We start from the raw sequence: 25,365 nt of genomic DNA on the forward strand, positions 1-25,365 counted from the left end.
GTACCCTGTGATTTTCAGAGTAGAGAGTGATTTAATAATGAGAGAGGAGACAGGCAGGACCTAATATACAAAACAAGTGCATTTTTTAAGGCTCCTGCATTGAAAATGTCTTTAAAAAGTATATAGTGAGTCCATAAAATATTGAGACGTTTAAACTTCTATTAACAATGACCATCTGCTCTGATGACCCCTGTGCTTTAAGGAAGCCTCCTCAGGAAGCTGACTTAGTTATGACATTGCCCTGAGGTTCACTGACATTGTCGCTGAGGTTCGACGTGTACCTGGAACCGTCCTTTGGAGCTAGGTTTCAACCTTGCATCACCTGGCACTGGGAAGCCCCATCTCAGACCATAACCTCCCACTCCCGGCCTTCCTTATCCTCTGTCTCGTCCTCTCCTTGAGTCACGTAGCCTTTGCTCCCTGTTTGCTCCCTATGGGTAATGCCCTATACTCACCCAGCCTGGGCCCTGCTCAAGCTCACCAGCTCCTTCAAGTCCATCCCGGCCCCTAAACCCTCCTGCCACCCTCACACTTCTGTCCTGAGGCTGGCCTAGTGCCCTTTGGGCCCCCCAGCCAGCAGGTCCCTGCTCTCAGGCTTTTCATTCTACTTTGACAACAGCCTCCTAGGTCTTCACCTCCTGCACCTGCCTGCATCCTCTGTCTGCTTCTCCCGACCCTCCTCCATCCCTTTACACGGCGCCTTCTGCCCAGCAGGCCCACCTGTGCGGCTACATCCATGGGCTGATGGGCTCCTTGTGTCTGGTTTCTTGTTGGGTTTGGCCAATGGGGGGGTTAGAGATCAGAGCAGGGAGGAGAGAGGTTGGGGTACTTACTCCCCTGGCTTCCATTCTCTGGGGCCACACAGCTTCCCTCAGAGGACTCTACCCAGCCCTCGGGGTCTCCGGGTCCCAGGAAATGCCCCTGCCCCTCACCCCTCAGCTCTGGGTGTGGGAACAGTCCTCACTCATACTAGCTCTGGGCCCTGCACTATCCTTTGAGGTTTCTCTGAGCCCTGCCCACTCCCTATGGAGTCCCTTCAGGAAACTCCCCTCCATCACTCCACACCCCTTTGAATGTGCCTTCAGCTCCCTGCCAGGACCTGGACTTCCCAGGCATGGAGAAGCTCCTAGATGGGACCTTCAAGGCTTCTCCTAGCTGCCAAGGGCCTCTGGGTGGTCCTGCCTTCATCCCACCCTGGTCTGGTCCCTCTCCTCAACCATCTCCTCTTCTGCATCCTCACCTTGACAGTGTAACTTCCGTCTAACCTGTGAACATGCTCACCACCCCCTCGGCCTGGAAACACCGCCTCTTCCCCCTTCCTTTCCTTTATTGTCAAATGGCTTCAAGAGGTTCCTCTCCCGCTGGGTCCTCAACCCACTGCCATTGCCCTCGGGGGCCTCCTCGGGCTCTCGGCCTCCCTGTGACATGTGACACAGTTGTCAGAGAGAGGCACATGGCCTGGTGGTTCAGGGGTTGGGGGAGCAGGGCAACGTGGTGGTTATTAGACTGGGCTCGAGTCCAGCTCTCCTACTTCCTAGCAGGGTGACCTTGGGCAAGTGATACCTCAGCTTCCTCATCTGTAAGGTAACAAAAGGACAGTCTTATAAGCTACTGGTGATGTATAAATGATATAATACATACAAAAGCACTTAGAAGAGAACATAGGGCAAATGGGAAATGTTCTCTATTATGAGCAAGAGGATGGGCTCTGGAGTTAGAAAGCCTTGAGTTCAAGTCCCACCTCTGCTACCTTCCAGCTGTGCAGCCTGGGGCACGGTTCTTTGCTTCTCTTTGGTTGCTCCCTGAGCAGCAAAAATGAGTTTGATAAGCTGGGCTTCGTAGGATTGACAAAAGGTACTGCTTGGTGACATGTTCAAAGGAGTGGGATAACATTTTTGAAATTAACTTGTGTGTGTGTGTTTGTGTGTGTGTGTGTGTGTGTGTTTTATCTATTTCTTTTAACCTTTTGGTTCTAGGCTATCCCATCCCCCAGCCCCATCCCCCCACTGCCTCCAGAAAGGGATGTAGTGCAGAAATAGTAAAAAAAAAAAAAATGGGGTTTTCAAAAGAATAAGGATATGAGGAAACGGCCAGGCGCTGGTGAGACGACGAGTCTGGGATTGGACGGAAAGAAGAAGCTTCTCTGCTTCCCCGTCAGCTGGATCCTTCCTCCCCGGTCTCCCCGGGAGAGCCCTGTGGACCGGCAAGGCCTCAGGAGAGGCTGGTCCTGAAATCAGACTGCCCGAGCGTGGTGCCCAGTGCCCCAGCCTCCCTCTGTGACCTCAGGCAGGATACTCAGCCTATCTGTGCCTCAACGCCCTCATCTGTAAAGTGGGGCAAACAACACTAACCTCCTAAGGATGAAATGAGTTAATACACTCGAAAGTGCCCAGAACAGTACCTGGCACAAAGCAAGCTGTCTCTGTGATGAATACCCTCAGCCTGGAAGCAGCTCTCTGGCTCCCTCACCTCTCTGACTGCTTCCAGGTCTCCACGCCGGGCTCCTCTCCCCTCAAATGTCCGTTTCCTCCGCACTCTGTCCATGGGCTGGGGCCACTGTGCCACCCCGTCGATTCGCAGGTGTGTATTTCCAACCCCTGGCTCATCTCCAGGCCCCAAACTGCCTGGCTGCTTCCGGGATGTTGAGGTGCTCACTCAACCAGTCCTGCTTCCTGCCCTCTTGGTAACGGTATTATCACCTGCCAGCTCATCCAGCCATCTTTCTCCGTGGCCTGTGGCATTGATCCTACTGATTCTTCCAGAAAGCTCTCAGACCAGTCCCAAAGCAACGGTCCAGTCAGGTGGTAGTATTAATGTGGTGGGCAGAATGGTCTCCCAAAGATGCCCATGCCCTGATCCCCAGAACCTGGGAATATGCTCCATGACGTGGCCAAAGGGACTGTGCCGATGTCAAGGTTACTAATCAGTGCTCTTAAAAGAGGGAGACTAAGGACTTCCCTGGTGTTGCAGTGGTTAAGAATCCGCCTGCCAATGCAAGAGACACGGGTTCGAGCCCTGGTCCGGGAAGATCCCACATGCCATGGAGCAACGAAGCCCGTGTGCCACAACTACTGAGCCTGCGCTCCAGAGCCCACGAGCCACAACTACTGAGCCCACGTGCCACAACTACTGAATCTGCGTGCCTAGAGCCCGTGCTCTACAACAAGAAAAGCCACTGCAATGAGAAGCCCGTGCACCGCAACAAAGAGTAACCCTCACTCGCTGCAACTAGAGAAAGCCTGTGCTCAGCAACGAAGACCAAACCCAGCCAAAAACTTTTTAAAAAATTTTTTAAAAGTGGGAGCCTATCCTGGGTTATCCAGGTGGGACTAATTGAACTCCACCAGTCCTTATAAGCAGAGAACTTACTCTGGCTGGATTGGAGAGATAAGTGGTGTTTCTTGCTGGGCCCCCACTTAACAGCCCCAATGCTCCTCTTCCTGGGAAAGCACCAGGTCAACGTTTCCTCTTTACCCAAATCCCCCCCTAGATGGCAACACCTCAGTCTGTTGCATGAATGAGGATCACTAGAACATTGATCTCACATTTCACTGACAACCCCCATTCTCCATTCCACAGGGTGGAATTTCCCTAGCTTACTCAATTCTCTTGTTATCTCAGTTAACTGAGAATTTCCCATTTAGATATTAGATGTTCCCAAAGCTAAATTTACACTCAAAAAGTGAAGCTTCTGTTTTTAGAAGCTTGAGTCAGCTCAGTCTGAAACTCAGCCCCACCTCCCCCGTCTAGCTGTGTGATTTGGGCCAGTTCCTTAACCTTTCTGAGTCCCATGTCCATGTCATCAAATGAGGATAATAATGATAATAGTAGTTCTCACCTGCACAGGATTTGTTTTGTGGATATAATTCTATAAATATATATACAGAACATACATAGATGATGTATAAAGCCATGTGAGATACAGTAAGTAGTCCAGAAATGTATGCTGTAGCTCTTTGCATTATGTATGCTATTCAAAAGATTATGATCGAAAATTTCTTTCATCTCACATCCATCAGAATGGCTACTATAAAAAAAAAAAGGGAAATAACAAGTGTTGGTGAGGACGCAGGGAAAGTGGAACCCTTGTGCCCTGTTGTGAGAATGTAACTTGGTGCAGCCACTATGGAAAACAGCATGGCAGTTCCTCAAACAATTAAAAATAAAATTATCATATGATCCAGCAAGTCTACTTTTGGGTATATATCCCAAAGAACTGAAAGCAGGGCCTTGAAGAGATATTTATACACCCATGTTCATAGCATTGTTTGCAACAGCCAAAAGGTGGAAACAACCCAAGTGTCCATCAGTAGATGAATGAATAAACAAAATGTGGTGAATCCACACAATGGAATATTATTCAGCCTTAAAAAAGGAAGGAAATTCGGACACATGCTGCAGCATGGATGAACATGGACATTATACTCAGTGAAAGCATATTATACTCAGTGAAAGAAGCCAGTCATGAAAAGACAAATACTGTTATGATTCTACTTATATGAGATACCCAGAGTAGCCAAGGTCATAGAGACAGAAAGCAGAACGGTGGTTGCTGGGGGCTGGGATGGGGGGACAAGGGGAGTTGTTGTTTCATGGGTGCAGTTTCAGTTCTGCAAGATTCAAAGAGTTCTGGAGATGGATGGGGGTGATGGCTGCACAACAGTGTGAATATATTTAATGCCACTGCACTGCACACTTAATAAAAGTGGTTAAGATGGTAAATTTTATGTTATGCATATCTTACCACAATAAAAAAAAATGAGAAAAATGAGATCACGATCTAGCCCTTTCCTCTGAACTTTTTCCTCTTGGAAGCCCTCCATCTGCTGGTGAGAAACTAGTCCCATCAGTTGCTGTGGTGGGTACTGACCAATGAAACCAGCCGCCAGTTCCCAAACAGGGGACAAAACATTCCCTGAGGACTGGTGAGACCAAACAGGTGAACCCCCAGAGCAAGGAGCACTTGGGGAGAAGCCAAGGGTGAGGTGGGGGTGAGGGGGGAGGATGGGAGCACGACCCAGGCAGGAGGACAAGCGCGATGCAGATGGGGAGCCAGCAAGTGCACCCTCCCAGGCCTGTTTCATTCCGTGGATTTCCCCACAGAGAGTCCACCTGTCACCTTCTGTCTCAAAATGCAGGTGTTCGCTTAGAATAACAGAAATGTGAATTAAAATGACACAGGTACCATACTTCACCCCGTAGATCAGTGAAGATCCAATGGGGGGTCAGCACCCTAGGCTGGGGAGGGAGTGGGAGACGGGCGTCCACTGCTGGCAGGACACCACATCCGGAAACCTCTGGTGGGCAATTTGGCCATGCCCATCAGAGTTACAGCTGTATGTGTCCTTTGACAGAGCAGACATACCTGCACGTCCGTGAAATGATGCAAATAATAGGAGAATCCCAGCAGCCTTGTTTAATAATAATAAACAAGATTATGGTGTAGGCTCTGGTTCTTTTCTGAGAGGGAGCCCAGAACTGGCAGGGGCCAGGAAAAGGGACGAGAGTCATCCGGCTGGATGGGATCTGGGGTGTGTGTATGAGATCAGTCTGGCTTCACGACCCTCAGATCCCACGCTAGAAGGGCTGACACAGGCTGGAGAGATGGCTCCACCCATGAGAAAGGAGATGGCTGGCAGGACACTGATCACCGAGGGTGAGGGGTGGACACCAGCATTTCATCCCCCTGTCATGTCTGTTCTTTCTTTTTCTCTTCCATCTCCACCCTCGTAGCTGCAGCCCTGCGCTGACTTGGGCTGTCCTAGAGCTCAGTCTTCTAGGGATCCTGGGACTTCCCCAGGGTGGGACTGAGGGAGTCCCTGGGGAGGGGTAGGGTCAGTCAGCCCTTCATTGTTTACCCTTCGCTTCTCTTTTCCTCAAAACAAAGTTTATTGAAAGAATACACACACACACACACACACACACACACACACAAAAGCAGGAGCTCTGCTGATCAAGAACGGAGAGGGAGGGAGCACTGATGGTGGGGTTCTCAAAGTGTGGTCCTGGAGCCAACTCCAGGGGACTCCATTCCCCCCACCTGAACCTGGGGAGCATATAAATGTGAAGATTCCTGGGCCTTACCCCAAACCCACGGGGTCAGAATGCCTAGGAGTTCATGTTGAACAACCACTCTTAAACATGTGGAAAATCCAACAACCACTGGCTTTGGTGTTTCTTCATTCTGGAAGAACTGAGTCCCTTTCTCAGCAGAGTTTAAATAACAGCCACATCCAACTCTAAAGATTACAGTTTACAAGGCACAACAAATCATATAAATTATAACTTGCAAGGTTTAACTGTGAAATGAGCAAGGCTGAGGCTTTTGAGCCATGTAAAATGGGAGAGGGGAGATTGTGAATAGAGCTCCTGATGGCTCGCCTGCACACAGCAGCTGGGATGTTCACTGGCAGGTCTCCCCCTTGTTTACAATCCTTCAAGCCTTCTTCCCACTGCTTTTCAGATAAAGATCCAAACCCTTATGGTGACATGAAGGAGGCCGACTTGTCCCTTAGCCCTCCTCCTTCCCACTCTGACTTCTGGACGCCCTGGTTTTCTCTCAGTCCCTTGGGTTCACAATATGCTCTTCCACCTCAGGGCCCTTGCACATGCCATTCCCTTCTCCTATTGTCTAGTTAAGTCCTCCTTGTCTTCCATATTCCTTTCCTTTACAGCCCCAATGTTGGAATGGAATTAGTCACACCTTTGTGGGATCATTTGACTTATTTCTCTCTCTCCTGGCAGCTTCCTGATGTCAGGGACCATGTCCAGTTCTGCCATCACTGTACCCCTAGACTTGGCTCGGTGCTGAGGCTCTGGGTAAATACTGGGCAATGAATGAGTGATAGCAACAGTTATCACTGTTGACTATAAACAGTTCTCACTAGCCTGGCTATAAACAGGCTTCCTATTGCCTTAGGGAACCAAACTCCTTACAGGATATAGAAAAAAGTCTGGAAGGTAAAACCCTGCAAATATCAATATTGATATTTCCCTGAGCCAAATGATTACAAGTGACTTTTATTTTCTTCCTTATATTTTCCTTTCTCCCAATTTTTAAAAACAAGAAGCATGTAACTACCTTCCATTATCGGAAAGAGTAAATGATGTCGAAATACTACGATACCAATAGTCAAAACAACATGTCAGCCTTGCTGATGAGTAGAAATCTTTAGAAGCATGACTGCCTATTCTTTAGGATTGATCCAAGCAAATAAAACAATCTTTTTTATTTGCTAGATGTAACCTCTGGGTAAATGCAATGATGACTTTTTAGTAATATAAATCCCTGAATTTTTTTTTTTTTTTTTTTTTTTTTTTCGGTACGCGGGCCTCTCACTGTTGTGGCCTCTCCCGTTGCAGAGCTCAGGCTCCGGACACGCTGGCTCAGCGGCCATGGCTCACGGGCCCAGCCGCTCCGCGGCATGTGGGATATTCCCGGAACGGGTACGAACCCGTGTCCCTTGCATCGGCAGGCGGAATCTCAACCACTTCGCCACCAGGGAAGCCTAGTGACGTATTTCTTAAGCTAAGTCCGAGGAGCAGTAAGCAGTGAATTATTTATATACAATGAACGCAACTCAATTTCTGTCTAGTTAATAACTGTCCTCATTAGTTCCCTTTTCCAAATGGCTTATTAATGTCAGTGGATCCTCATCTCAACCCTGTGCACCTCTGAGGATTCTTCTCAGTCTCTGTTTTAGGAGACCATAATAATGATCATTGTGACATTCACTGACCACCACATGCCAGGCTCTTTATATGCATTTCTCACTTAATCCTCAGAATAACCCTGTGAGGTAAGAGGTTTACAGACAGGGAAAAGGAGCTCAGAGTGATTAAGTAATTTGGTTGAAGTCACTCAGCCACAAAGTAGCCTAATGAGATTCAAACCCAGCTCTGTCTATCTCCAAAGCCTGTGCTTTTAAAAATTACTACAGTTTTCTAATATCATAGGCCGGTTCAAAACAGAGATCTCTGTCTCTACTTTAGCCAGACAGGAAATAAAGTACCCCAAATCTATGCCTTGTTAGGATAAAGAAGAAACTACAGTTCTTCTTCTTCTTCTTTTTCCTCCCACTTTGCACACTGCACAGATGTTCTGTGTCCTTGAAGGGAGACCATATCATGGAGGAGAATCTCACGGGGAGGTTCATGGAGTTATCTTTAAATCTGTTGCGTTTACAATAAACATTCTCAGAAAACTAGGAATAAAGGGGGAAATTTCTCACTTGGTAAGAACATGTATAAAACCCTACAGCTAACCTCCTACTTAACGGTGAAAGAGTAACTGCTTTCCCCTAAGGTCAGGAACAAGCGAATATAAGGATTTATAAACTGCTTTTGTTCAGCAGAGTCCTGGAAGTCTTAACCAGGGAAATAAAGGAAGGAAAAGAAGATTCAAGGCATTCACATCTCCTTTTCTGAAAGGAGAAATAAAATTGTTCTTATTTGCAGATGACATGATTGTTTATGTATAAAATCCCAAGAAATCTACAAAAGCCCTTATATAAGAAAGTGCAGTTAAGGTTGCAAGATACCAAGAAGCATACAAAAATCAACTGTATTTCTATATACTGTCAATGAACATGTGGACACCAAAATTAAAAATATAATACCATTTACAATCACTCAAAAAAAAAAAAAAGAGAGATATACTTAAGTGTAAATCTAACAAAACATGTTCAGGACTCGTATGCTGAAAACTACAAAACACTCATGAGAGACACTGAATAAATGGAGAAATATACCATGATCATGAATTGGAAGACAATGTACGAGTATATCAATTATTCTCACATTGTTATATAGGATTAAACACAATTCCAATCAAAATTACAGCATGATATTTTGTATATACAGACAGGCTTACACTAAAATGTAAATGGAAAGGCAAAGGAACTAGAATAGGTTAGAAATTTTTTTTAAAGAAAAGTGAGAGGAATCACTCTACCTGATTTAAGACTTACATAGCGACAGTAATCAAGGCTATCTCATAATGGTAGATCCATTATGACAAATAGATCCATGAAACATAATAGGGAACTAAGAAGTAGCCCCCATAGAAAGTATGGCCAGATTATTTTTGACAAACTTGCAAAAGCAATTCAATGGAGAAAGGATAGTCTTTTCAACAAATGGTTCTGGAACAACTAAATATCCACATGGAAGAAAAATGAACTTTGACCTAAATCTCACATCATAAACGACAGTGAACCCAAAATGGTTCATAGATTTAAACATAAAAGTATAAAACACTTAGAAGAAAACATAAGAGAAAATCCTCAGGGTCAGGGACCTTGTGGCATGTTCTTAGACATGACACTAAAAGCATGATCTATAAAAGAAAAAATAACTACCTGGACTTCATCAAAAGTTAAAGCTTTTGCTCTGTGAAATACTCTGCTAAGAGAATGAGAAGACAAGCTACGGATGGGAGAAAATATTTGCAAACCATCTATCTGACAAGGGACTCATATCTAAAATACAGAAAGAATTCTCAAAACTCAATGGTAAAAAAATTAACAATTCGATTAGAGACACTTAAAAGATATGAAGAGATATTTCACTGAAGAGGATATGCAGAAGGCAAACACGTACATGAAAAGACATTTAACATCACTATCGATTTGGGAAATGCAAGTTAAGACTATGATGAGATACCACTACACACTTACTAAAACAGCTAAAATGAAAAACAGTGTTTATGCTAATTGCTGGTGAGGATGTGTCTCATACATTGCTGGTGGAAATGAAAAATGGTACAGCCATGCTGGATAAGCCTGGCAGTTTCTTTACGAACCGAATATACATAAACACATATGTTAATCCATGCAATCATACTCCTGAGCATTTATCACAGAGAAATAAAAACTTATGCTCACACAAAAACCTGTATACAAATGTTTATGGTACATTTATTTGTAATAGCCCCAAATGGAAACAAAATGTCCTTCAAAAAGTGAATGGTTAAACATAGGTGATACGTCCATACCGTGGACTATTACTCAGCAATAAAAGAACAAGCTAATAACCTAAATGGATGTCAAGGGCATTACAATGACTAAAAAAAAAAAAAAAAAAATCAATCGCAAAGGTCATAGATAAATGATGAAAATTATAGAGACGGAGAACAGATTAGTGGTTTTCGGAGCGTGGGGACGACGGTGGGAGGAGGAATTGTGACTATAAAAGGAGCATCACAAAGGACATCTCTGATGATGGAATACTCCTATATCCTGATGGCCACACCCAAATCCACACGTGGTAAAATGGCACAGGACTCCACACATGCTTCGTGCCATTCTCTCTACCATTTGTGCATCTATAATTATTTCAAAATAAAGTTTAAAAAAATCTGTTGAGTGAAGTCTGAGAGTGGTCTGCCTTTCACAGTCCTAAAGGGATTCCATTGCATTTCTCTTTCTGCTTCAATATTTTAATCCCTTTCAAAATGTTAAAAGGCTCAAAGCCACTGTTTTTTTTTTTTTTTTTTTTTTTGCTGTACGCGGGCCTCTCACTACTGTGGCCTCTCCCATTGCGGAGCACAGGCTCCGGACACACAGGCTCCGCGGCCATGGCTCGCGGGCCCAGCCGCTCCGCGGCATGTGGGATCTTCCGGGATCGGGGCACGAACCCGTGTCCCCTGCATCGGCAGGCGGACTCTCAATCACTGCGCCACCAGGGAAGCCCTCAAAGCCACTGTTTTTATAATTCCTTACTTACAATTTCTTCCAACTTCCTTGGCTGTCAATGAGCTGGGACTGTGGACCAAGCCACAGCTAATTCAGAGAATGGAATGAAATGAAGTGAGAGAGCACTGAGGCCATGCCCAGGGCTTACCCTGATTTACTACTTGGAGGTACGGGGGCACGGGAGGGCTCTGAGGGGCCCATAGTCTCCAGAAGCTCTGGAAAGGGCGAGAGGCCATTGCTCAAGCTGGGCACTTCAGGTGGCCGTGGCTGCCAGACGCGGAGCAGGTGAAGGTCAAGCATCAGCTCTAAGCCCACCTTCCAAACCACGCCATCAGGGTGGGACACTGCAGACATAGTCAGCAAAGGACACAGGGCCCATCACACTTTGCACTGTGCTCATTCTTACCACATGTGCCAGGGAGACCCAGCACATGCCGGGATTGGTTATTGGTGGCACACCGAGGAAGGCTGGGACTGTTAGCCAGAGGCTGTGCTTTACAAGAGACTGGAGTCCACAGAACAGTAAGGACTTTTGGTGGTGTGAGGGGTAGGGAGGGTCGGGGACTGGCTAGGAAGAGGTCTTACCTCTAAAACAAGGTCTGAATTTTCATGCCTTCCAATCGTAGTGCTTTTATTCAGGACAAAATAGCCTTCTGCACTCTTTAGATAGGCTTTCATATTCTCTGCTTTCCCTATAAAAGGTTTTCAGAAAACAATTTTGTTAGAAAAATACAGTCCTCTAATTATTCAGTGTCATATTTAGAATGAATGGAATACACCATAATGTCCACAGGAGAAGTCAGCAGAGGTAGGAGTGGATAGCTGGATTTAACAATGATCACAATGATAATTCTGCACATTTTTAAGACTGTCCTTTTAACAGTGATAGCCGGCATAGATGAGCTTGCTTCTGATCACAAGAGGACATCCTTTATGTAACTCAGAGCACAAACAAGCAATAGCAAAAAAAAAAAAAACCCAAACAAATCTGAATTCCACTGATAACTGCTCTCCACCTCCCATTAAGCTTAGTTTGGGGTTAGTTATCTGACAGAATCAAATACTCAGTGTTACTAACCCACCACTTACTAGCTCTGTGACTCTGGGTGAGTTCCTTATTCTCTCTCTATGCCTCTGTTTCCTCATCTGTAAAATGGGGCTAATAATACTCTGTATCCCAAAGAGTTTTGTGAGGATTAAATGTGAAGCATCTAGAATGGTGATTGCTACACTAAACACCCATTTGTCCTACTGTGATTGTGACTGTTATTAATCTTGGGCTTCTGAACTTTGACTCAAGAAACCCCAACTTCTACAGAGCTTCTTAAAGTGTGGAAGAGTCAGTCATCAAGGAAATGGGCACTAGAAGATACTTTCTTTTTAAGTCACCGCATTCCTTCATATATTTAGGTTGAAAAAAAAATGATTTCCAAAGACAAAATATCAAGATTATAGCTTGGCTGTACGGTCAAGACTCTGTACGTATCTTTTGCTGGCATTTTATTATGAAAATGTCAAACACACAGAAAAGTTGAAAGAAGTGGATGGTGAACTTCTATAGAACCACCACCCAGATTCTACAATCAACATTTTGTTCTATTTGCTTTATCACATATCTACCCATCTATACATTTTATATTTTAATGCATTTCAAAGTAAATCCTATACATGTTTTTAAATTTTATTTATTTATTTTTGGCTGTGTTGGGTCTTCGTTTCTGTGCGAGGGCTTTCTCTAGTTGTGGCAAGTGGGGGCCACTCTTCATCGCAGTGCACGGGCCTCTCACTATCACGGCGTCTCATGTTGTGGAGCACAGGCTCCAGATACGCAGGCTCAGTAGTTGTGGCTCACGGGCCTAGTTGCTCCGCGGCACATGGGATCTTCCCAGACCAGGGCTCGAACCCATGTCCCCTGTATTAGAAGGCAGATTCTCAACCACTGCGCAACCAGGGAAGCCCTATACATGTTTTTTATTTTTTTTATATTTATTTATTTATTATTATTATTATTTTTTAGCGGTACGTGGGCCTCTCACTGTTGTGGCCTCTCCCGTTGCAGAGCACAGGCTCCGGACGCACAGGCTCAGAGGCCATGGCTCACGGGCCCAGCCGCTCCGCGGCATGTGGGATCCTCCCAGACCGGGGCACGAACCTGTGTCCCCTGCATCGGCAGGCGGACTCTCAACCACTGTGCCACCAGGGAAGCCCATATATACATGTGTTTTAAAACATAAAAATTTCAGTGACTTCAGCTGGTTCCAAGATGTTGATGATAATTCACATGATATTTGAATTCTGATCCATCTCAGTGCCATGTCAAAGAAAGTCTCTGTTGGGTCTTCGTTGCTGCATGCGGGCTTTCTCTAGTTGCGGCGAGCGGAGGCTACTCTTCCTCACGGTGCGCAGGCTTCTCACTGCGGTGGCTTCTCCTGTTGTGGAGCATGGGCTCTAGGTGTGCAGGCTTCAGTAGTTGCAGCACGTGGGCTCAGTAGTTGCGGCACACGGGCCCTAGTTGTGGCTCGCTGGCTCTAGAGTGCAGGCTCAGTAGTTGTGGTGCACTGGCTTAGTTGCTCCGAGGCATGTGGGATCTTCCTGGACCAGGGCTCGAACCCGTGTCCCCTGCATTGGCAGGTGGATTCTTAACCGCTGAGCCACCAAGAAAGTCCCCAAAGTCTCTTTTCAACTGAAAGGTCACTGAAGTGTGAAGTTGTTAAACTGTGGATAAAAACAAAAATCATCTAGGTCTGACCGTAGAGGGTCTCCGGGCTGGCTCTGCTTTCCATCAACATCTCCATCATCATTCCATCACTGAATCCCTACTAAGTGCCAGGCACTGGGCTATCCTTTTACACACATGGCCTCTTTTCATCCTCAGAACCACCCTGCGAGGCAGGTGTCAGTATTGTCCCGCTTTACAAATGAGGAAACTGAGACTCAGAGAAGTTAAGGTCACACAGTAGTAAGTGTGTGACAACTCTGGGCCTTTGCATGTAACCAGTGTACAAACCTCCATTGCTGCTGGTGGGGCAGAGTAGGGGTGGGGGAATTGCACTGTCTGCTGACACTTGGCACATGTAATAAAAGAAAGTCCTTGAAACCAGCATTCTATCCTCTGAAAGGAAGACGAGACCCTACCTGGGGGTAAGAGAAATAAAAATAAGCAGCATAGTTTATATTTGTAAACTTTGAGGCCTGTGGATGTCCCACAAATATTGATGCTTTCAGATAATGAGAAATACATTTGATTAAGTTCGCTGTCATGTATACAGGGGAAAAGACATTTCCTCTTCCCAAAGAACCATGCTCTGCTGCCTTCAGTTATTAATCTTCAATTGCAGAGGACCATGTTAGCACGCAACACATTCAAGTCTAATTAAGCTAAAATGGAAACTTCCAAGAAATGTCTCTTCTGCAGGAAAACCACAGGAAAAGCCACTAATCTAAAACTTAAACTTGGATTATGCACATATTTGTTTTTTAGCTCTCACCCCAGACGTCCCCAAGGCTGGGGTCTTCTCTCTGCTCAGACGTCCCCACTCGGGGCAACCACCTGACCACTCTGGCTAAAGGCACCCTCAGTCATGTTATTCCCCTGCTAGTTTTCCCCTGCTGTGTTTCCTTCCTTGTACTTATCATTCTCTGACATGTTCTTGTTCCTTTCTTTAGTTATGCTTGCTGTTGGTTTCTCTTTCACTAACATATATGTTCCTGGAAAACCAGAACTGTGTTCATTTTGTTCAGAAGCAATTCTTCATGGGTATGTTGTGTTTGTACCCATCTTCAGAGCAAAGGCATTGAAAGATTTTGTCCTGCACTCACTTTCCGAGGATGCTTGTATGGCAAACAGCTTGGGAGGATAGAGGTAATGTTTCTAATAAAGATAACGGCTCCTTCTGGGGCAAAAGTTGGGCAGGTTTGCTAGCAGCCCCTTTCAAAGATTGCAGTTTCCTGAGTTTGGAGTTCCTTACCTGGGACACAGACCCACTGTGCGCACAGCATCCACACTGGCTGCTCTGCACCACCCCGAGGGACTTTCAGGGCAACAGGAACCAATGCGCATATGCAGCTCTGCTGCCTGTTATGTCATCGGCTGTGTTGTGAGTCATCAAGTTCTTTGTTTCTGGCCCAGGAGTCTCTTGTCTTCTGCCAGGAACTATAAGCTGGGCAGGCTAACTTACTAACTTTCAAACAGGGTCAAATGTCAGACCCTTTGCAGTTCCTGCCAGTTCTGTGCATTACCCCTTCTCCAGGGTAGGGGGCGGCGGGGGGGCAGAACCTGACACATAGTAGGTGCTTGGGAAACACTTGCTGAGTGAATGAAAATACAAAGGGCACCTCAAAGCAAGTCAGTACAGCGAGCTGGCTAGGAAGCTTTGATAGTAACTACCTTTCATTTTTCCTGTCAGTATCTAGCTTAGATGACTCCTTGGAAAACCTAAATTCTATCTCTTTAGCTTTTGGATTGGACAATATTTCTCCACCTTCATTTTGCCCTGTGCATCACTTCCTTGCGTGAAAACACTGTCAAAGTAATTTGAATGTGTGGAGCTCTGTGAATTCGTTCTTACTCAGTGCCATGGAGCACCAGCCACAGGAAAGAGCAAAAGGGCTTCAGTCATCTGCGTTCCCCCGACCACTTTGGATGGCTCAGAATTGGGCTATAGGAGCAAACTTTCTTTTGAGGTTTACAGTGGCCTCAAAGTTCCTTAAAGAAGGGGAGTTCAGGTAAGGGGCGGGTGTGTGTGTGTGTGTGTGTCTCTGACCATTGGGTGGGTGTTGTCCATAAATCAGGGGAAACAGGGGTTCCTCTCTTAATCCCAGCTATACCCACAGGACATCCAAGAGCTGGTGCCCAGGAGAGGCTTAAAGCTCCCGTGCCGCCTCCCTTGGGGGGCGAGGTAGGGGCTGCACTTAGGAAGGAACGGCTGGTGTTGGGGCACCTTTTCTGGGGTGCTCCTGGCGACCCGAGCCTGGATCAGAGAGTTCGGACTCGGCTGGCGCCGGGTCCCCTGCCTATCCCAACACCCTTGACCTCGCAGGGCTGGCCTCCTCCGGCCCAGGTTTCCGCCCGCCGCCTCCTCGCGCGCCGCTCTCACCTGGCCTGAGGAAGAACCCCACGCCTCGTCCTCTGCCAAGAAGCCCTGACCTCCGCCCTGCCGCCCTCCCGCGGAGTCTCTGGGCGAAGGCCCGCAGCCCGCGCGCCCGCCCGGCCTTCGTACGAACGTCGCCACGGCAACGCCATTCTGACGGCCGAGCTGGGGAGGGGCGTGGCGTGCGCGGCGCCCGAGGATGAGGGGGAGGTGCGCTGGCAGCACCCGGCCAATTACAGCCCGCTGCAGCGCTGCGAGCCCTCCCCGACCTGCCCCCTAGAGGTCCCCAGCCCCATTTCCAGGATGGGGAAACAGGCTCAGTGTTCACAGAAGTAGCTCCAAGTCTTACAGCGGGGAAGGAGCAGACTCGAGAATCCTTCCTACTGACCTTAGCTCTAGGCTCGGTGCGTTGAGGAGGGGGTGGTCAGGCGTGGGAGGGTAATGGAGCTGAACCACGAGAAGCCTGGAGGTTAGTCCCCCCGTCCCACCCGAATCTCTAGTTCTCTCTGTTGTGGAGGAGAAAACAGAGTAAGCTGGGGGACCATCACTTCTGGGGATGGGGGTGGAGATGGGAGATAGGTGCGGTGGAAGGAACACTTCTGAAAGAATGGAAGATTCTCCCACGTGCTAGGGAAGGAGTATTTACAAGCCCACAACCTTACTGTTCCTGTCCTTCCCTGTCAAAACTCGCGTTTATTCATTCATGTGTTCTTTACTTCTACATACATCACCTGAGTCCCTACAAGGTCAGACGGTGGCCCCAGTGTTGACCTGGATCAGATCCTTAAGAAACCCCCCCGCACTCCCCATGGGCACGGGGCTGGGGGGATGGAGCGTGTGGAGAAGACATGCAAATGCTAACTATCTCCCCTCACCCCATGTCACCTCTTTTCAGATCAGCCCCTTCTGTCTGGGAGCAGAACAGCCCCGCTGACTACCTACAGAATGCCTCATTTCCCTGCCAGGAAATGACTGACAAGGTGCCCCAAGACAAACTCAAAATATTCATCTGAGAAAGATGAAAGATGGCAGACTCCACTCTAGTCAATTAGAAGAAGATATACGAGAGAAAAATCATGGAAATCGATATGGGATGGAATATATGGTAAAGATGCTCCCACATGCCTAGAGGCTCTTGGAAATGCACATTCCCTGGCACAGACCTCAGAGATTCTGATTAAGCAGCTCTGGAGCATGGTCCAGGAATGAATTTGTTGCATTCTTGCAAATTCCTTGTGCATTTGTTAAAAGCTTGGCAAAACCTCAGGACTTATTCAAACCTGTAGTTGAATCGCAGAGCCCTCCCAGCACTTGTGCCTAGAAATATTTTCCAGGCCCTCAGTCAGCCTGGAAGGTTCTGCCTGGGTTAGTTCCCTTCGACCAGAAAGACCTTAGGAATGTATGAGGAGTGACCACAGAGGCCGGGGCCCTGAGTGGTAACTTCAGAGGAACAGAGAGGGTCAGGCTCAACTCTCCAGGCACATTTCTGCCTCAGGGCCTTTGCAGTTAATGTTTCTTCTCCCTACAGGGCAATTCCCCCAGGGATCTCCTTCAGCTCCTTTAGATTTTTACTCAAATATCACCCTATTTAAAATGGTCTTGGAATTCCCTGGCGGTCCAGTGTTTAGGACTCGGTGCTTTCACTGCCTGGTTCAATCCCTGGTCGATCCTGCAAGCCCCATGATGCCACCCAAAAAAACAAAACAAAACAAAAAACACCCCCCAAAAAGCATGAAGAACAAAACAAACACCTCACTCTATTGCTCTTCCCTTCATCTTACCACTCCTCTAACATGCTATTTATTTAGTTTCCTTCTCTTATTTTTTGTCAGTCTCCTCACTCCCAACTCCCCCCTGCCCCCAACTTAAGCTCCATGAGGGCAGGGATTTCTTTTCTCTTTTGTTCACTGCTGTATCACCTGTACCTAGAACAGTGCCTGAATGAACGAATGAGTGAATGAACAGGGGCAACCCTTGCCACCCGCCCACAGCCTTGCCTCCTACTCTTGAGCTGCTGAGCTGAACTGTCCTTACCCCAGGACCTAGGCTTCTGTAGCCTTGGCCCTCCCCAGCCCCACCCCCATCTCCATGCTTGTCTTCAGTCTCATCAACATGAGCACAGAATGCAACCCTGCTCACTGTCAGTCAGACCCTATGGAGCCCATCCAGGCCAGCCTGGAGCCGGAGCTGCCCATGGCCCCCTGATAGGCTTGGGAGAGCATCTGTTACCATTAGTCCATCTCTCGATGAGGAAATACTAAACGGAGAACAAAGCTGACATTCAGGCTCACTGGAGCAGAAATTGCCAAATCTTGATTGGATCCTGCCGCTCCCCACAGGATGCCACAGTCATCTGAAAGGGTGTGTGAAAGTCTAAAAACCCAGTTCAATGTCATCCACTTAAATTTCAAAAACAGAAACTAAAATACCCCAATAACTCATGGCTTTATCATAGCATGTCCTGGGCTGAGTGAGAGTTGTACTTTGCGATGATAGGGTGATCAAAATACTGCACCTGGGGAATTCCCTGGCGGTCCACTGGTTCGGACTTGGTGCTTTCACTGCCATGGCCCGGGTTCAATCCCTGGTGGGGAAATTAAGATCCCGCAAGCCACACGGCATGGCCAAAAAAAAAAAGAGGTTTCTAGCTTATATGGGCTCCTTGGTGATGCCTATAATCAATCAATCTTATTGAGCTCTGGGTGGCTACCAAGGCTGTACTGTATCTCCATCAACATCAGGATGTTGGTGTCTGAAAGGCCTGGGTCCATGTCCCAGCTTTGTCATTCCCAGCTGTCCTCCTAATACTGGAGCGAGTGATGTTAACTCCGGGCTTTCCACCCACAGGGCACTGTCCCAGTCCTTCCTGTAGATCATCTCATTTAATCCTCACCATAACCTGGGGCAGTAGGTGTGTCTGAAACACCTGGAACAGGGAGCTCTGCAGAGAAACGCTCAAAAATGTCGTGATGGGTATTATTTCTATCACATCACTCCCACTTGAACAGGAAAATAAGGCTCAAGAGACATGGAGGTATGTGACCAAGGTGACACAGCCAGAAAAGGATTTGAATCTAGATGACTGTGCTGGGAAGGTATTTTCCCCGGGGACCACAGGTGACAGTTGTCACAGCCACGAGACACCCATGCTCACCACCTGCTTTCCCTCAGCCCTGAACAATCTGGGCTTCTGGCTGTCCTGAAGTTTGGGCAGTGCCTGCAGCAAGAGGGGGAGGGAGCTGAGGCCAAGAGGACGTAGCTGGGGCTTGCCAGGGACCTCTCCTGCCACCCACTGGGCTTCTTTCCTGCAGGACCTCTGCCCCATAAAATCTCATTGGGCCGCAGTTACCTTCCCTGGGCTGTCCTTGACTGGGAGAGCCCATTCACTGTGCCCCCTCCCCAGATCTGCTTGTTGTCCCCTGCATTCCAACAAGAAATGAATGCTGGCCTCCTGCCTGGAAGAGGTAGGGAGCTTGCCCAGCCTTTAAGGGGTAAGAGAGAGCCAGGGAAAGAGCTAGAACAGGAGAAAGGGAGTGTAAAAGAGAGAGAGAGCGCTCGAAGATCAGGAAGTAGCTAAGCTGTTGAGTAGGTGTCAGATGGGAGAGCAAAGGGCCATTGGAGGCTCCACAGTCCATTCATAACCTGACGCTATGGGCTAAGGAAATGCAGGTTTTTATACACACACACACACACAGGTTCACAAAAATAAATTCAAACCACAAAATCACAGCTGGTCACTGAGGCCTTCTGCAGCCGTGCTCACCCCCTTCCCCTGTCAGAAAATGAGAAATCACCCAGGTGTTTTCTCAGATAGAGACAAGGCTGGTTGGGACCTTCATCTCTTGCAAATCAGAGCTTTGCCAGGGGGCTTCCCTGGTGGCGCAGTGGTTGAGAATCTGCCTGCCAATGCAGGGGACGTGGGTTCGAGCCCTTGTCCGGGAGGATCCCACATGCCGCGGAGCAACTAGGCCCGTGAGCCACAACTACTGAGCCTGCGCGTCTGGAGCTTGTGCTCTGCAACAAGAGAGGCCACGATAGTGAGAGGCCTGTGCACCGTGATGAAGAGTGACCCCCGCTTGCCACAACTGGAGAAAGCCCTCGCACAGAAACGAAGACCCAACACAGCCAAAAATAAATAAATTAATTAATTTTTAAAAATTAAAACAAAAACAAAATACTACTCTCTCTAAAAAACAACAACACAGAAAAAAAGGTTTGCCAGGGAGGTCAGTCTGTATGTTCTGTTTGAAAACTGCAGATGAAGGGTGCTGATCCCACCTCTGATCGGCCTGGTTTCATTTGTTTGTTTGTTTTATTCTGTCTGTACCTCACTTCTCTCACCTGTAAAATGGAGGTAATAACAGCATTGACTGTAAAGACCAAATGGGTTAATATGTGTGAAGTAGTAAACTGTGCCCGATACCACAGACTCCTGTGAATGTCCGCGTTGCTGTCTGTCTCTTTGCTTGCTTTTGTTGTTTTCTTGATGATGTGGGAGGACAGCACCATCTCAACCCGATCACAGCCATCCTGGGGAGAGCTTTGATTTGCATCGTCTCAGTCCCAACCCAGAGCAAACTTGACCTCAGAACACTCGCATATCATCTTGCTTGTTGCCCAGGGACCTTTCTGGGTGTGGGTGTCAGAGGCAGGCTGAGCTCCCCTGATCGCTGCTAGAGGGATTCAGAGAATCCAGCTGGTCTCTGTGGGGTGGCACCTGCAGGACAACTCCATAAATTCGACTTGCAGGCATCCAGGCAAATCAACCTCCACTACTTCTTTTTTTTTGAGATTAACAATGAACCATTATGAATGAGGTGAACCAAACTAGCTAATATTTATTGAGGCTTGTTAGGTACCAGCCACTATGCCATGCACTGTTTTATTTAATTCTTAGCCCAACCCATTTTACAGAGGCCGGCTCAGAAAAGTCAAGTAACTTACCCAGTTACAAATCTTGTAAGTGATAGGTCCAAGATTCGAACCCTGGCTGTTGGACTCCAGCATATTGTCTTTTTTGTAAACTTTTGTTTTCAAAACATAATATACATCTCGAAAAGAACACAACTGATAAGTGTACGCTTGAAGAATTTTCACAAAGTGTATGCACCCACCCTAACCAGAACCCAGAACAAGAAGCAGAACATCACCACCCGCCCCGGCCCCTCTGAGAAGACTCCCTGTGCTCACTTCTGGTTACCCCCTCCCGCTTGTCTGACTTCCAATCATAGATTAGTTCTGCTTGTTTTTGAACTTCATGGAAATGGAATCTTACAGATTCCATTTGCTGCCTGGTTTCTTTCACTCAACTATGTGAGGTTCGACCACGTTGTCTGATGTAGCTGTGGTTCATTCATTCTCACTGCTGCATTGCTTTACACTCTGTTATCTATTCCTGCAGAACAAATTATGGCAAACTTAACGGATCCAAAAAAACACACACTTATGTCACAGTTTGTGTGGGTCAGGAATCCGGGCACTGCTTAGCTGGGTTCTCTGCTCAGGGTCTCTCCCAGGCTGCAATGAGGGAGGTGGCCAGGGCTGGGGTCTCATCTGAGGCTCAGCTGGGGAAGGATCCTCTTTCCAGTTCATGTGGTGGTTGGCAGGATACAGTTTCCTGAGGGTTGTTAGTTAGTCTGAGGGCCTCACCTCCTTGCTGGCTGTTAGCCAGAGATCCTGCACTGTTTCTTGCCATGTGGGCCTCTCCATAAGGTGTCTTGCTTCATCAAAGCCAGTGAGAGTCCATAGAGAGAGTCTCCAGGCAAGATGGAAGTTACAATCTTCTGTAACATAGTCACAGAAATGACATGCCCATCACCTTTGCAGCATCTACTGATTAGAAATAAGGTACAGTCCTGCCTACTCTCAAGGGGAGGGGACACAGAGGTGTGAACACCAGGGATAATTGGGGGCCGTGGTGTATGCCTTTTGGTCTGCACATGTGCACATATCTCTTGGGTATATATCTAGGAGTAGAATTTCTGGGTCACACATACGTCCCGCTTTACGAGATTCTGCCAAACATTTTTCCAAAGTGCAGGTACCCTCTACACTCCCTCAGCAGGCTATGAGCTTCCCAGTTAGAGCACATGCTTTCAATACACTCCTCCCCTCTCTCCTTACAGAAGGGGTGTTTGAGCTGGGGCTCTTTGGGACGACAGGTCCTAATTCTAGCCCCTTGTCAGAATCACTGAATTCCCGGGCCGCTTCGCCAGACATTCTGATCATTTGAGGGCTCAGATACAAACTGGAAGGTCCACTCCATGAGGCGAGGATCCCTGTACCCTTGGTGCCCGGAGCAGTACCTGGCAGCAGTGCCTGGCAGGTACCAGGGAGCTGGCACTCAATAAATGTTTTTTTGATTAAGTGAATGAGTTTAGGAAATATTGTTCAAGAGATGGGCCCCAGGGCGGGTATAAGCTGCTTAAACGGGAAGGAAACTTTGTTGTGACTGAGGCTGTGTGCATTTTTCTGGGAAGAGGGCTCAGAACCTCAACCAGGTATGTCCCCAACAAAGGTTAAAGGCCGCTGTGATTGGATACTGTCCGGCTTAGGTATTTTATCACATGAAGAAACAACTGGTCCCACGGTAGGAGGCATGGGAACTGTGGACAAGGTCCCATGGTCCTTAGAAGTAAAAAGCGAGACAGTGCTTGCCTGGGGTGGCTCATAAACTGAGACCTTGCTTGTTTTGACCTTTGACCCATGGTAGGTCTTTTGGTACATCTAGCAACTGCCTGGCCTCCTGGGACCCTCCCTGTGTCTGTCTGTTGAACAGAAAATTCCAGAAGGCCTCGGTGCCCTGAGTTTCCATCAGGGGCAAGCCAACATGAGCCCTAGCTTTTGAAAAACCCCTTTCAATCCATAGAAAGCCTCCCAGTTTATCTGGTTTGAAATGACCTCATCCTTTGTCACCTTCTCTCTTGTTTTCTGGAGGTTTCTCAGCGTCTTGTTGCTGTCTGCATTCTTTTCTCATGTGAACAGTGCACCTATTTTGGGCATTTTGTCGTTGTTGTTTTGGGTCATTCCCGTCACACATTTTTTGTATTCCTTTACAGTCAGATCAATCTCATGCCTCTCTAGACATTTCTTCTCAGGTTTCCTCTGAATCATTTCGTTTGGTCTAAATATGTCCAGTGGTTCCTCCTTCCTCACTGCACTCCACATAGACCCTCTCTTTTCCCCGGAACAACTGTTCTTTTCTTTCGAATCCCTGACCCAAATCCTCATCTTTCACCATGTTTTCTGACTTCTCCTAAGAACTGATTGTTTTTTGAAACTTAAGCCTCAAATATCATCCCTTCTAATCTGCGTCTGAATTTGGATCACGGTCAAGAAGCAGGGGAGACAGGAACGTGGCTGCGTAATTAGGATCCTCAGCAGAAGGGCTGAGTGTTCATCGGGGGGGTCACAGGGGCCTGGGGATGGAGGGAGAGGTATCTTCTTCTGCCTCGGGTAGGGCTTAGGGTGGGGTGGTCAGGAAAGCGCTAAGAAAAAAGGACCCATTTGACTTGAGTTCTGAAGGATGAGTAGGATTTCCAGAGGCAGAGCAGGGAGAGAAGAGGATGGTCCAGGGCAGGAGCAGTGGGAATGGAGGCTAGAAGATGAGTCATCAGAGAAGCTAGGGACAGGAGTACAGAAGGAGAGGGTTGGCCAGGTGCTGAGACCGCAGACTGAAGGTCCATGGTCAGCCCTCAGATATGTTTGTCTAGCTTTCCCAGCGTGTTAAAAGACTTTTAATTAGTTGCTGAATGGAGAGGCCTCTTTCTGTGGAGTGACAGAGAAACCTATTCAAATTGTCTTTAGCACGAATGCAAATTCACTGGTTACCAAAAATGAAAAGTCTAGAGGGAAACTCTGGGTTCAGGCTCAGATGATTTCATGAGGCCTTGGCCTCTCTCCAGCTCTCAGGGTATCTTTGAACCACGTGGATCCAACCTTAGACAGAATATCTGTATAATGGTCACAAAAAGCTCCAGCCCTTACATCTTCTCAGCTTTGAATTCCATAGGGAAGGATAAGAGTCTTTTTCCTAAGCTTCCCCCAATGGCCTCACTTCTTCTCATTTTCTCTGGGTGGGTCACAAGCCCATTCCTGAGCCAATTATTGTGGCCCAGGAGACTGCTCTGATTAGCCAACGTGCCCATCCCTGAAGCCAGAGGTGGAATCAACACCATCTCTGAGAAACTGGACTGAGACTAGGAGAAAGGTGTTGTCCCCAAAGGGGGATGATAACACCATAATATTTTAGAAGAGAGGTGAATTGTTATTAGGTGACAAAAACCAGATGTCTACCACAGTAGCCAACATGTACAGATCATTGACATCTGGATTTATGCCTTTTTTTGCGAAAAAGGGAATATCTGGCAATACCTGGACTCTCTTCTTGTATATAGATCAACAATCTGCTGGGGTTGAGAAGAGGCTCCCTCTTTAGATACAGCCTATGTTCTGCCTGCCCAATGCACTGCTCATATTTCCTCTCTGGCTCCTGGAAGCACTTGAATATTTATTGCCAGCATAATTTGATTCTGTAAAGAAATCTGTTTTCCCCACCAGAATGGAAGAGCCAAATGTACAGGGGTCAAATAGCTCTCCTGTGCTCCCACAAACTCCTGAGGACAAATGTCTGGCCATTTTGATAGTCTCATTCCTTGCTCATTTTAAAAGCCTTCTTTAAAAAAATATTGAATACATAGTGATTTTAGAATCTGTTATCTGATAATTCCAACATCTGAAGTCTTTGGGTGGGAGTGGCGGGGGCGGGGTCTCAATGTCTTGTTTGTTGTGTCTGCTTACTCTGGCTCATACTGACTTATTGCTTGGATGTTTAGTAATTTGACTGTGATCTCATTCTTGATTGAACTTAATCTGTGGGAATCCTGAGGGGTCTGATTCCTGGCTGCTTTTCTCTCGGAAGTCTTTTTTGTTTGTTTCAGCTGGATGCCGGGGATGCTAATAACCTCTGAACACTGACATTTATTTCCTCAACTTGGAGTTTTCCCACTGAATACATGGAGTATAAACTTGAGCCCCAGACCCACGTGGTTACAAACCTTCAGGGTGATCATCATCATCATCAGTATTGTGGCCATTATTAGTTTTCCCCTCCAGAGCCACATTGAAAACTTCAGGTTTTCATAGGCTGCGCTTTCTGAAAGACCAGAAAAAAAAATTTTAAGCCCTCCTCTTGCCAGGGTGTGGAGCATCTTTGAGGGTGCCAGCTTAATACAGGCATCTTAGACTTGGTTAGCTCACTTTGCAAGGCCCAAGGCTTAATCTACCGTTTCCTGCACTTATTAAACGCAAATGGCTTCCTCATTTGCTTACGCTTTGGTTGTAGCTCACTCTGTTTGTGTGTGTGTCTGTATGTTCCTTTGAGATTGCCTACATAAAAATTGTTTTTTATTATGGGATTTTGGAAACACACACAAAACTAGAGAAGCCTGCGATTAACTCCATGTATTCATCATCCAGCTTCAACATTTTCCCAGTGTTCTTTCATTCTTTTTTCTTCCTTTTTGAGTTTTTTTCTAGGTTAATTTAAAGCAAGTTGTGTCATTTCACCCATAAAGACATCC

The 25,365-nt window shown here is 47.0% G+C and overlaps 2 protein-coding genes across 3 annotated transcripts in view; both read right to left on the minus strand.

The window, feature by feature from the left end:
• The window catches only part of LOC309808038 (forkhead-associated domain-containing protein 1-like), a gene marked incomplete at its 5' end in the record, with an annotated part of 79,875 nt that extends 68,503 nt beyond the window's left edge, over positions 1-11,372 (minus strand). Inside the window, one exon of the mRNA XM_082628050.1 lies at positions 11,280-11,372. Coding sequence (XP_082484176.1) covers positions 11,280-11,372 — 93 coding nt within the window. The remainder of the gene's footprint in view (positions 1-11,279) is intronic.
• LOC309807668 (interferon regulatory factor 6-like) overlaps positions 1-25,365 on the minus strand; it is a 490,462-nt gene that overhangs the window by 404,252 nt on the left and 60,845 nt on the right. The gene's annotated exons all lie outside the window — the stretch shown is intronic.

The sequence above is a fragment of the Mesoplodon mirus genome, assembly GCF_964341445.2.
Source record: "Mesoplodon mirus genome assembly, chromosome: 7".
Taxonomy (NCBI): Eukaryota; Metazoa; Chordata; class Mammalia; order Artiodactyla; family Ziphiidae; genus Mesoplodon; species Mesoplodon mirus.